This window comes from Globicephala melas, chromosome 17 (assembly GCF_963455315.2).
Source record: "Globicephala melas chromosome 17, mGloMel1.2, whole genome shotgun sequence".
NCBI lineage: Eukaryota > Metazoa > Chordata > Mammalia > Artiodactyla > Delphinidae > Globicephala > Globicephala melas.
Window position 1 is genome coordinate 43791115 of NC_083330.1, and position 13541 is coordinate 43804655.

General features: G+C 42.2%; 1 protein-coding gene across 3 annotated transcripts in view; it reads left to right on the plus strand.

The window, feature by feature from the left end:
• Window positions 1-13541, plus strand: part of SPAG1 (sperm associated antigen 1) — a 102675-nt gene that overhangs the window by 70503 nt on the left and 18631 nt on the right. For all 3 annotated transcript variants that reach the window (XM_060287659.2, XM_060287660.2, XM_070044036.1), the window contains 3 exons: window positions 3198-3605; window positions 3991-4090; window positions 9101-9253. In XM_060287659.2, the coding sequence (XP_060143642.1) occupies window positions 3198-3605; window positions 3991-4090; window positions 9101-9253 (661 nt within the window). The remainder of the gene's footprint in view (window positions 1-3197; window positions 3606-3990; window positions 4091-9100; window positions 9254-13541) is intronic.

Genomic DNA, 13541 nt, shown 5'->3' on the forward strand with positions numbered 1-13541 from the left:
GGCCTCTCTTGTCGCGGAGCACAGCCTCCAGACGCGCAGGCTCAGTAGTTGTGGCTCACGGGCCTAGTTGCTCTGCGGCATGTGGGATCTTCCCAGACCAGGGGTTGAACCTGTGTCCCCTGCATTAGCAGGCAGATTCTCAACCACTGCGCCACCAGGGAAGCCCTATTTAATTTCTTTCAGCAATATTTATTATACAAGTCTTTCACTGCCTTGGTTAAGTTTATTCCTAAATATTTTATTCCTTTGGATGCTACTGTAAATGTAATTATTTTCGTAATTTCCTTTCAGGATTTTTCATTGCTAATTTATAGAAACAACTGATTTTTGTATGTTGATCTTGTACTCTGAAATCACTGAATTTGCTTATTAGCTCTAGTAGTGGTTTGTGTGTGTGTGTATTCTTTGGGAATATATGTACATTTATATATATATAGGTATAGATAGATAATCTATATATAATCATGTCATCTATGACATAATCATGTCATCTCTGTAGATAATCATGTCATCTCTGTAGATAATCATGTCATCTATGAATAGAGATAGTTTTACTTTTTCTTTTCAATATATATGCCTTTTATTTCTTTTTCTTGTCTAATTGATCAGGCTACAACTTCCAGTACAATGTTGAGTAGCTGCAGTGAAAACAGCATCTTTGTCTTATTCCTGAGCTTCAGGGGAAAGCTTTCAGGATTTCACTATTGAGTATGATGTTAGCCGTTTTTCATAAAAGTACTTTATCATGTTGAGAAATTTTACTTCTCTTCTTAGTTTGCTGAGTGTTTTTATCATGAAGGGGTGTTGGATTTTGTCAAGTTCCTTTTCAATGTCAGTTATGACCGTGTCAGTTTTTCCCCTTGTCCTTTAATGTCATCTGTTGCACAGATTGATTTTCTACTGTTGAACTACTCTTCCATTCCTGAGATAAATCCCACTTGGTCATGATGTATAATCCTTTTAACAGTTTGCTAGTATTTCATTGAGGATTTTTGTATCTACCAGCTACCCAAACCACCCCACCCCAGGGTACTGAAGTCTTTGTGGTCTTCAGAGCTAATGATTTTCTTTAATCCTTATGCAGTCAAAACTCTTGGCCATTCCTTCCTTTGATATTGGTTACTGTTTACTCCTTTCTCCCTGAAATACTCTTTCTTCTTGGTTTCTGAGGCAGTACACCCTCCTGTTTTCTCTCTCATTTCTAGGTACTCCTCCATCTCCACTGGAGATTCTGATCATCCTTTAAGCGTTTTGTTTTTGTTTTTGTTGTTGTTTTTGTTTTTGCGGTATGCAGGCCTCTCACTGTTTAGGCCTCTCCCGTTGCAGAGCACAGGCTCCAGACATGCAGGCTCAGTGGCCATGGCTTACGGGCCCAGCCGCTCCGTGGCATGTGGGATCTTCCCGGACCGGGGCACAAACCCGTGTCCCCTGCATCTGCAGGCGGACTCTCAACCACTGTGCCACCAGGGAAGCCCCCCTTTAAGTTTTTTATTTCTTAGGATCCTTTGGAAGATCTCGGTGACTCCATTCACACTCAAACTTCAGTGATCCTTTTTTTGCCAGCAGTTCCCAAGTCAATGTCTCTAGATAAGGCCTCCTCTGACCTACATTTGGAGCTACCTCCTGAACAACTCCTCTGGAATGTCCCACAGGTAGTTAAATACCCAACAGGACTCACAGGTCTTTCATGTTCAGGCCTCTGCTTACCTTTGCAGGAAAATGTTAAGGGGCATTTCAGTCTTAAGGAAAGAGGTACAGCATTCATTTCATTTGAATCTCAGTTATGTTGGTTTCTAGCTCTTCATGCTTGAGAGAATTCCTTAGCTTCTTCCATGTGTTTCTCTTGCTTCATTTGTAATGTGGGGACAATACTTGGTATGAAGATTAACGATAATGAAAATGATAATGTATGTAAAGGTCTTGACCCATGTTAAGTTCTAAATAAATGGCAGCTATTTAGTAATAGTATTGGTCAGACATACAAGGGAATAGAAAATAATACTAGCTGTCCATCGTTTCTACTGACACTGACTTAAGCTTCCATCCATTTTTATGCTGGGTGGGACTTGAGCAGCAGATTCCAGATGAAGAGTACTGGAGCCTTGCTCTGGGTCCCATTTGGGGATTTATCTCTATAATAAGATCATCTTTTTATTGTTAAGCCCCTTTTGGTAAGTGATCCAAAACTGGATGTTATTCTGCTGAATAGAAAGCTGTATTTATTAATTAGTGTGTTTTTATACTCATTGCTTGCCTTAAGGTGATCATCCATCCACTGATTTTTATTTAAGTACTAGTGGTTTTCTACTTCCTCTGTCTTTGTGCTTCAAATTCTGGCTTTACCATTCATGAAACAGAATGGGAAATAGATTCATTAAAAATCAGATTAGAATTTGTTACAAGAGAAAGCTGGGAAGTTTCTGCATTTAGTGCTTTGAAATGATGAATTGCTTTGTTTTAAATATTAGGACACCCATCAATGAAATATTTATGCATCATTTGCCTATTTAAATATCAATTCAATAATCAATTATTTAAGCTCTGATAAGTACCTGAAATCTTTCAATCAAGATCAAAGGAACTTTTAAGTTTGAATAAGGTATTGTACTGGAAATTTTACTGTCTTTTTAAGGTTCACTTTAAAAACCAGGTGCCTGTTTTATGTGAGTTCTTTGCTAAAATCATTTTTAAATGGCTTAAAAATCACTTGGACTTTTTTTTTTTTTTTCAAATTATCTTCTCCCAGTCCCTTAACATAAGGAAAGGGTGCCCTAACTTTGGGTGCAATTATTGTATTCAAGTTTTAGTAACTTCATTCATTCATTTCTAAACTGTAAATGGAAGAAAAGTACATATTTTGTAAGACCTACCTCGATACGTATGCGTTGATGAAGGGAATGATTTTGAAATGCCGCTTTTCACGTCCCAAGCTCTTCAGCGTTTGAAGAGTTAAATCCGGGGTTGGCTTCCGTCCCTAGCCCGGGAAGCCACTAGGGCTCGGAGCGCGACCTCCGCTGTTAACCCTCTGGGCCAACCGGCCCCCCAGAGGCGCCGGAACCGCCGGATTCCGCCCGAGGGGCGGGCCCACTCTGCCTGGCTTCTCCCGCGACCCCGCCCCTGCGCCGGCACCGCCGCGGCCTCCCTGGTAGTTGCTCGCGATGATGCAAACACTCACTTCCCGCATCCACTCCCCACAGAGGCCGCGGAGCCGGCGCCTGCCGGGCGCGCCGCCGAGCCGCGCGCCATGGGCAACATCCAGAAGAAGCTGACTGGCAAGAGCGAGGGCGGCAGGCGGCCGCAGAGGGGCGCGCCGCGGCGGGGCCGGGCGCCGGAGGCCGGCGCGGACAAGCGGGACCGGCCGCGGGCCCCGGCGACGGCGGGTGGCTCCAATGGGCACCCGGGCGGCGGGCGGCGCTCGGGGGGCCCCGCGGCCAGCGCGCCCCCTGGTCCCGGCGCGTCCCCCGGACCTGGCGCGCCGCCGGCGCCCGCCGCCCCAGTCGGCCCCGCCGGCCTGAAGAGCCAGGGCAACGAGCTCTTTAAAAACGGGCAGTTCGCCGAGGCGGCTCTCAGGTACTCGGCGGTGATCGCGCAGCTGGAGCCTGCAGGTGAGTGAGCTTCGCCCACGGGGTCCCTGGCCCCTCGGGCTGCGGCTCGCGGGACCTAAAGGGGCCAACGCGGGAGAGGCGCGGGCCACCTCCCGATTGACAGGCGCTCGCCCTGTAGGTTCCTTCCCAGTAACCGAGGGCAGGGCGGGAGCGACTCCACCTCCGGGAGCTGTACCTTGGAACGCGTAGCGTGTGCCCGGGCGGGGCACGGTTGCCGCGGTCCCTTACGGGCTTGGCCTCTCTGGCCACTGCGGGCACAGGGAGGTCCTCGGAGCTGCATTAGCAGCGGGGTGTAGGACTGCAGTGCCGCGGGAGACCTCAGTTGTCTGTTGAACTGTGATTTCGCTAATGGATTTTAACTGTATTTAATTAAATGTGATTTTAGGAAGTGGAAATGCAGATGATCTAAGTATCTTATATTCAAATAGAGCAGCATGTTACCTAAAAGACGGAAATTGCAGTGGCTGCATTCAAGATTGTAACAGGTAAACTGCCCGTTTTCAGCTTTGTCAAGAGATTATCATTTCACTGTGATGAATGCAGTATTTAATATACTAAATTTTCTGCGTAAGAGTCTAATTAAGACATTTAAGATGTGTTAATTGGTTAATACATAAAACTTGTAAATCCTTTCACATATATGAAGACAATTATAGAAGATTGTGCAAACTTTTTTCACTTCCACTGCTATCACCTTAATTCATACTCTTTTTCACATCAGTCTCAGAGTACTGCAGAAGCCTTCTAACTAGTCTCTCTGCTTCCTCCAATCCACTGTGGCATCAGAATAGCTTTTCCTGAAGCATTATTTTGTGCAGACTGTTTCAGCGGGTGTTCAGTGGCTCAGTATGGTCTTCTAGATAATTATAACCTCCTCTGTCACCACACTGCCCCCCAAAAAAGCTTTCTGCTCCCATTTGGTTCATATCTATAATGCCCTCTGTACATCTTTGCTTTTCAGAAATCCTTCCTCTTCAGCTTCCCCATCCTCTCTGCTTTCCTGATCACCTCGGGCTCCCTGGTCATCTGCATGGCTGTAATGCTTGCACTGTCACTCTCACACCTGTAGGTACTTATGTCATCCACTGCATTGGATTTTAAGCTCCCTGAGGTCAAGAATCATGTATTATAGGGTTGCATCCCTCAAGCACATTAGTCACCCTTGGTACTCAACAAGTTACATGCTGAGATGGATGAATATATTTACATGAATAAAAAGTATCATTTTACCATTAAATAATAAGCCTGCTTCAGGAGCCCTTTGGAAAGAAGCTACTATTAGTGCATCTAAAAAATAAGAAGCCATATGTACTGGTTTAACCTTCACAGTTTTGGTTTACTCCTGTAGTCTGGTATAATTGTTAATATCATCCCCTTTCACTCTCAGAAGCCCTAGTTTGGACAGTAGCATGTGTGGACACCTTGATTATAAGGTAAACAGTTTTTTTTTCCATTGATAGTATCAGTTTATTGATATGGATAAAATCTTGCTGGTATCTGTGCCTGCAGTTTAAAAAGAAGGCCGTGAGCTGCTTGGATTTTTTGCCGATTTTACATATTCATATTTAAAATCAATAATATTTATATTCACATTGGTCTGACTCTAGACCCCACCTACTGCTGTGCTATCTCACACTAGCTAATTGTTAGGTTTTCAAGATCTTGTGAGTTGGTTGAAGTCAAGTTGGTAGTTGAAATCTGCCATGGTTGGAGTACTACTAATACCATGAAAATTGGCAAATGCCCCAAACCTGGGCCTCTTTTCTCAGGAGAGCCGGTTGTTAAACATTTACCGCTGCCCATAACTAACAACAAGACCACGTGTATTTGCAGATTATCAGGCACGTTGTGATTTGCAGCTAAGAACCTTTCAGTTCAAGTGTGTGATGGTAATATATTACCCTTCTGACTTGTCTTAGGTCTTCCTTCAGTGAGTGAGTTCAGGACTCTAGTTACAAACAGTGGACTCACTTTATCCTTAAGTGAGAGTAAGGTGGCAGACATTTTCTTGCTAAAATGTGTTGTTTCAGTGTAGACCCAGGAGGAAGTCACAGAGGAGACTCTGGGGTCAGGAGTGGGGGTGGGCACTAGAATGGAGGTTTGCCCTGGAGGAGAGCGGGAGATTGCCTGCAGGGGAGGGAGGGAGGGAGGTGGGTGGTGGTTTAGGTAAGGTGTCCTTAGTTAAAGCTGTGTTCTAGGCTGAGGAATCTGGTTCTGCTGATCAGTACTGACCTTTCTAGAAGCCGACCTACTTAGATGTTTTCTTTGATACCTGGTGTATGAGTCTCAGCATAAGGAGCACGGTGTGATTTTACGCTAAAGCAGCGATTCTCAAACTCATTTCAGTGCCAGGGAAACCATGATTTACTTATGTGAACATGTTGAACTATGGCTGTATTTAAATATGTATAAACTAGGAACCAATTATTAGCAGAAGGATGACTGTTTTCTCTTCACCTGAAAAAGATTACATACATTTTAAAGGGAGCCTATTTTTTAGTTTTTCAGTTAATTATCTTTGCTCCTTGGAGAGTTGTTTCCTGTTGCAGGAGCACTTACTACAAAACAAACAAAACAAGTGGTAGCAGGATTCAAACAGAGAAAAAGAAAAACTGCCCAGGGCAAAGTTTAAAATAAGGGAGAGGGGGAACCTATGAAATAACTTTGTATGCATTTTTGGGGGAAAGTCTTTGATTTTAAGTGTCTACACTCCTGGGGCCTACTCTGAAGCACTTCCCTTGAGCTCTTTCCCAGGCGCTTATGGAGAGCAGCTGCTGGGAGCATGAGGCTGTTTGAGGAGCTCAGTGGCTGCAGGCCCTGCCCTCTCCTCCCCTCAGCATCTCCAGGTTTCTAGGTTAGGCTTCCAGGTGAAGCATGAAACAGGGTTATGACACCTAAGAAAAGTTTAAAACCAAATGATTTTAAACAATAAAACAATTTCTAGAAATAATTCTAGAATTATTTCTAGAAATTCTAGAATTATTTCTAGAAATTACTTGTCATTCTCATAATTGCTTATCAGCTAAAAGAAAAATCTTCACTGTTCCCATCTGTCAGAGAATCTTTTTGGGTTATCTAAACCACATCAAAAATCTTTCAGCTGATTTTCCATTGAGGGTATTCTGACAGAATCAAGACGAATGAATGTTGCCTAGTAATTCTCTGCTTTTTCTCATCTTTGTTGCTCACAGACGGACTTGAAATTAGAAGACGATTTAAGAGTCTTAACTGTGTTAACTTGAATAGTTAAGCTTTTGTAAACTCTGGTTTAAAAGTTCTCTGTGTTTGTTTTTATGAATGGATGTGCTTTTTTTTTTTTCTTTTTTTCTTCTAGTGGAATTCTCACTTAAAAGCTCACATTCATTTTCAGGATTGCGGTTAAAGAGAAAAAACCTTGCATTTACTTGGCTGGGCAATGCTAAAAATTAAATGCATCATCTCATTCAGTTTTAGATTCCACGCCTACCTCAGGTCTCTCTTGTGGATAAATAGCACCTTGGGTGTTGGAAGTCTTTGGTGAAATGGGGGTAGTCTTGTGTTTGTGACCTATATTTATAATCACTGTGTAGTTAATATTCCCTAAGCATTTAACTAAGGTAGATTTAAGGCAGTGGTACAGATGCCCAGAAACCTGTTTTCTAGTGTTTGAGTGTTTTTAATAGACTTTAATTTTATTTTTAAAATAACTTTTACTGGTCACGAGTAATACATACCTATTATACAAAAAAGTCTTAAAACCCAGTACAACGCAAAGAAGATCATTAAAATCATCCCCAATCCTAACACTTAGGCAAAGCAAAATTGGTTATTTTTCAAAGAAATGAAGCTAATTAGGTTTAATGACATTTCTAGAACAAATTCTATGATACACAGCTGAGGAACACACCCAGTTGAGTATCTGTACGATGTAGAGCAGCGGTCCCCAGCCTTTTTGGCACCAGGGACCAGTTTCGCGGAAGACAACTTTTCCTCGGATTGGGGGGATGGTTCAGGAAGTAATGCAAGGGGCTGTGAAGATGGGGAGCGGCAGATGAAGCTTCACTTGCTCACCCACCGTTCACCTCCTGCTGTGCAGCCCGGCTCCTAACAGGCCGTGGACCGGTACCGGTCCGTGGCCCAGGGATTGGGGATCCCTGAATGGCAGGTGACTCTGAGTTCCTTTATCTGTGGTGCTCTTGTTTCTGTTCGTGGTAGAAAGAGTGTAGGCCCTGCAGGTTCATTTGGGAGGGGTTTGCCGAGTCCCTCCACTGGCCTGGCAGTGATCTAGGCACTGGGATACAGTGGTGATCAGCTCCCGCAACGCCAGTGCTTTCCTGCAGCTTAAATTCAGAAGAACGGGCACGTGGGCAGACTGCTCCCTGTGTCTCTCCATTTCCTCACCTGCAACATGAACATGTTACTATTTACCTTGCAGGCTTGTTGTGACATTAGATGAGAATGTCTGCAGAGACTAGCAATGGCAGATGTTGTCGGAGCTTCCTCCTTCCAGATCACTGTAGACAGGTATAGACAGCAGATCTCTAGGACTGTTGGGGAAAAAGTCAAGAAGCCCTCACTTGTGCTTTTCCTGAAGCAAGTTAAATGTCTGATATATAAACTGCTCATGCATAAGAATTACCAGAAGAGCAAACCTTTATCCCCGCTGTGGGCAGTCTGGCACGGAGATTTGTTAGTGGCTTATTAGCTCTTCATAGGATCTCTGTACGGAGTTCTTCTTTACAGTTTCAGCTGATTTTGTTAAAACTAAGAGTACAATAGTTTTCATTCATAAATACAATCTTTTGATTGTATTCTTTGTTTCAGAATATAATGAAGTGCCTTAAGTAGTGAGGTAGCTTTAAGCAGTTACTTCAGACAAAACCAAGGAACATAACCTTGAAATACATCTCTAGTGATATTGGAAATGCTTCATAGACTAAAAAGTACAAGGTGAAAATTCATGACTTACAAGAAATCATTGGGTACTTACTCCCTTGATTTCCTCGGGTCTATGTTTGAAGCCCTTTGGCAGCAAGTAAATCATAATGAGCTGTATTAAGTTTTGGAGAGCTTATTTTCAAAATGCAGTGTAGGTTTTGTGGTTCTGTGCTAAGTGCCTTATTAAATACATAGGTGCAAATAAAAATTTTCCTTTTAATCTGTCAATAACAAGAACCTGTTGAAAGCCTACTCTGTGCTTGGTGCCATGATGGGCTCTGCTAGTACACAGGGGAGTGGGAGGGAGGGCACCACCTGCTGTCGGGGAGTTCAGTCTCACCGGGGGAAAGAGCAGATGCCAAAGGGCTTCGATACTGTTTTAAAAGAAAGGAGGTAACCACAGATTTGATTGCTCTGCTACTCTGGGTTTGCCTTTCTGGTATGTTGCCAGATCCCCAAGGTAAAATATCAGATATGAATGCATGTGAGAGTCCAGTCCTATCGGATACATTCAGTTAGCGTAAGTAAGGGAGTAATTTTCAAAACAAATGACAGTGTAATATTTCTGTCTCCTTTAGGGCTCTGGAACTTCGTCCATTCTCAATCAAGCCTCTTCTTCGACGAGCAATGGCCTATGAAGCTTTAGAGCAGTATCAGAAAGCTTATGTGGATTATAAAACAGTGTTGCAAATAGACTGCGGAATCCAGATAGCAAATGACAGTGTTAACAGGTAACCTGATCAGAGGCAGCCGCCTGAGGTCTAGTTGTTTTCTAATGGAATGAGATTTTATTTTCCTCCCCTCCTTCAAGAACGATGTCAAAGTGTAGACGTGTTCTTCGTTATTGGCATTACATGAATGATTGTCTTCTTTCATTCCTTCAAAACCAAATGGTTTTGATGGATATCTTCATGGGCCTGCTAGATATTTGTGTTATGTGCCCTTTAAATAGACACTCACCTAGGATGAGTATTAACTTAAAATGGCAAAATAGCACAGAATTTGGTTCTAATTTATATTATGACCTATTTACCCCCTGGGTGAGAATGGGAAGGTAAGAATTTCCAGACTTCATAAATTGCTTTCAGGTGAACTTTGAAAATTACTACTTGGATAACATTTCTAGGTATGTAGAATATTTTCTGGTCCCATTTGTCCAAAGTATAATTTCTTCCAAGTATGTGTATATTACACTGAGCCTTGTGTTGGTCTAGTGTACCATGCCCCACTCCCCACAAAAAGACAGAAAGGGAAAAAAAAAAATGACATAGCCTCTGTCTTTAAGTAAACTAGAACATAGCTAGGGGGAACAACTTAACATAAGACAGATTCTCCCCAAGTGTGAACATTAGTGAGGTGGGGATCACAGAGAGGTGAGGCTGCCTTTGTCTGTGTGGGCCACAGTTGTTGGAGAGGTGAAGGGCGTTGAGAGACCACGAGGGGACCTTGAACAAAGCTATGGAAAATGAGAATGGCAGGTTTCGGATTAATTCCTTTTTTGAGATCCTGCCTTACCTCCCCACGTGGTCCCACTGTACTTTGGAGAAAAACTCTTGGAAAGATTCGTGTGGAGAGTGGGCTTGGTGCTTCGACTCTGTGGTCGCTCAGGACCTGTCTGGTCCCAGCCTGTCCGGAAGTAAAGGGTAGATATTGGTTATTGGATCTGAGTGGGACCAGATGGAACCGTGGGCATTCACGGCTTGGTCTCCATCCTGTAAAATCAGGCGTGTCACTGAGAGCTCTCCAAGCCTTTTCTCCTGCTGCACAGCTGCCTTGCTGCACGTCATCTGCTGCCTCCTCATATGTGTCTGAAGGCTCTTCTTCCCCCTTTTTGTCTGGTTAATTCCTTCTTGTCCCGAAGAAGAGGACTTTCCCTGATCCACCATCTCCCCAGCACACGTGCCCTTCAGGCTCCTTTCCTACCACCTATGCCTTCTTTCCATATTGTTTGTAAATTCTCTGCCTTCTCTTTTTGTAAAGTTCTTTTTCTCTTATTCTTCTAGGAGTTCCTGGAGGTCGGGGTTGTGTTTTATCTGTCTCTGTAGTTGCGGTACTTTGTACAGTAGGCATCCTCAGTAAAATTGTGTGGAATGAATGCATTCTCCAACAGACAGAGCGTGGCTCACCCATGCTGTGGAATTCTGCTCTTAATTTGCCCATCCTCTGTATGGGAGTCTCCGAGATGGTTGGGGAAAGTAGGATCTTTTCCCAGGGTTAGGGGTTCTCATGAAACAAAGAAGCATCTGACAGAGAGACAGGGGGCCTGTTGAGGAGGTGTTTTAGGAAATCTGGTTCATAATGATAGGCTGAATGGTCTGAAGGGAGGAATTTATGTCTGAAAGACTGGGCATTCACATTTCTGAACCTTCTGCATTATACTTTGTTAAAATATTGAAGTAAAATTCACGTAACAGCTAAATTAACTATTTTAAGGTGTACAGTTTAGCGGCCTTAAGTACACTCACAGTGTTGTGCAGCCACCACCTTTAACTAGTTCCAAAATATTTCATCCCCAAAGGGAAACTCTGTCCCCCTTAAGCAGCCACTCCTCATTCTCCCTTTCCAAGCACCTGATCTGCTGTCTCTGTGGATTTACCCTTTCTGGATAGTTCATATAAATAGAATCATACAATATGTACCTTTGGTGTCTGGCTTATTTCACTTAGCATAATGTTTTCAAGGTTGGTCCGCGGTGTGGCATGTGTGTTGACGTTATTTCTTTTTATGACTGAATAATATTCTGTTGCATGGATGTATCACATTGTGTTTATCCATTCATCCGTTGATGGACCTTTCCGCTGTTTGCACCGATTGGCTGTTGTGAATAGTGCTGCTCTGAACATTCACGTGCAAGGTTTTGTTTGCATACGTGTTTTCAGTTCCTTTTGGCGTACACCTAGGCATGGAATTGCTGGGTCATATGGTAATTCTGTTTAGCTTTTTGAGGATTGTATTGTAATCTTTATATGTACTCAAGAAGGTTCTTTTACACAAATTGACGTTTAAGACTCATTCATTTTTTTTAATTGAATGGCTCTTGCTGATACATCATTTTAAAGATGAGGAGGCTTTGTCTGGTTTTGCCATATATATCTTCTATAAAATATCCATTTAGAAAATTTCACTATACCTTTTCATGAATCTCATATTTATGCTTGCTTTGCCACCAAAGCCACAGCAGCTTTTTTTTTTTTCTTAAATTTAAACATCTGTGCCTCTTTTGTATGTGTCTTCCATTAACCATATCCCTCCCCAGGAATCTTACGTGTTACATTTCCCTGCATATACTTATTTATTCCCAGGCAACACATCATCTCTTTTCAGCTGCTTCTTCCTTACCTCTCTGCTGGTAATACAAGTTTTGCTTGAAAATTCTTTTTTTCTAAAATTTTCTTTCTTTTTCTTCTGCTATTGTGGGTGGTTATACATTAATTTTTTCAAATTTATTTTTTACACTAAAATATATGAGATGTGGTTATCATAGCCAAAGATCACTATTGAAATTTCGGTTTATGAAATTGCAGGGAAAGTGTATGTATTACATTTGCCTCTATATAGATATAAAATTTTTTTCACAGAAAAAGTACTACTGAGCTAACTAATTGGAATGCATTCTACTAATTACCAGTAACTTTATCAGTCTTGGGGACCACCTTTTTTAAATTATTTATTTATTTTTAACATCTTTATTGGAGTACAATTGCTTTACAATGGTGTGTTAGTTTCTGCTTTATAACAAAGTGAATCAGCTATACATATACATATATCCCCATATCTCCTCCCTCTTGAGTCTCCCACCCTCCCTATCCCACCTCTCTAGGTGGTCACAAAGCACCGAGCTGATCTCCCTGTGCTATACAGCTGCTTCCCACTAGCTAGCTGTTTTACATATGGTAGTGTATATATATCCGTGCCACTCTCTCACTTCATCCCAGCTTACCCTTCTCCCTCCCCGTGTCCTCAAGTCCATTCTCTACTTCTGCATCTTTATTCCTGTCCTGCCCCCAGGTTCTTCAGAAGCTTTTCTTTTTTTTAATTTAGATTCCATATATATGTGTTAGCATATGGTATTTGTTTTCCTCTTTCTGACTTACTTCACTCTTTATGACAGACTCTAGGTCCATCTACCTCACTACAAATAATTCAATTTTGTTTCTTTTTATGGCTGAGTAATATTCCATTGTATATATGGAATATTTTATCCACATCATCTTTATCCATTCATCTGTCAGTGGACACTTACGTTGCTTCCGTGTCGTGGCTATTGTAAATAGAGCTGCAGTGAACATTGGGGTACATGACTCTTTTTGAATTATGGTTTTCTCAGGATATATGCCCAGTAGTGGGATTGCTGTGTCATATGGCAGTTCTATTTTTAGTTTTTTAAGGAACCTCCGTACTGTTCTCCATAGTGGCTGTATCAATTTACATTCCCACCAACAGTGCAAGAGTGTTCCCTTTTCTCCACACCCTCTCCAGCATTTGTTGTTTGTAGATTTTTTGATGATGGCCATTCTGACTGGTGTGAGGTGATACCTCATTGTAGTTTTGATTTGCATTTCTCTAATGATTAGTGATGTTGAGCATCCTTTCATGTGTTTGTTGGCAATCTGTATATCTTCTTTGGAGAAATGTCTGGTTTTTTTAATTTTTGTTTTTATTTCCAGTTCTCTAGGAGGTGGGTCAAAAAGGATCTTGCTGTGATTTATGTCATAGGACTGTTCTGCCTGTGTTTTCCTCTAAGAGTTTTATAGTGCCTGCCTGGCCTTACATTTAGGTCTTTAATCCATTTTGAGTTTATTTTTGTGTATGGTGTTAGGGAGTATTCTAATTTCATTCTTTTACATGTAGCTGTCCAGTTTTCCCAGAACCACTTATTAAAGAGGCTGTCTTTTCTCCATTGTATATTCTTGCCTCCTTTATCAAAAATAAGGTGACATAGGTGCGTGGGTTTATCTCTGGGTTTTCTATCCTGTTCCATTGATCTGTATTTCTGTTTTTGTGCCAGTACCATGCTCT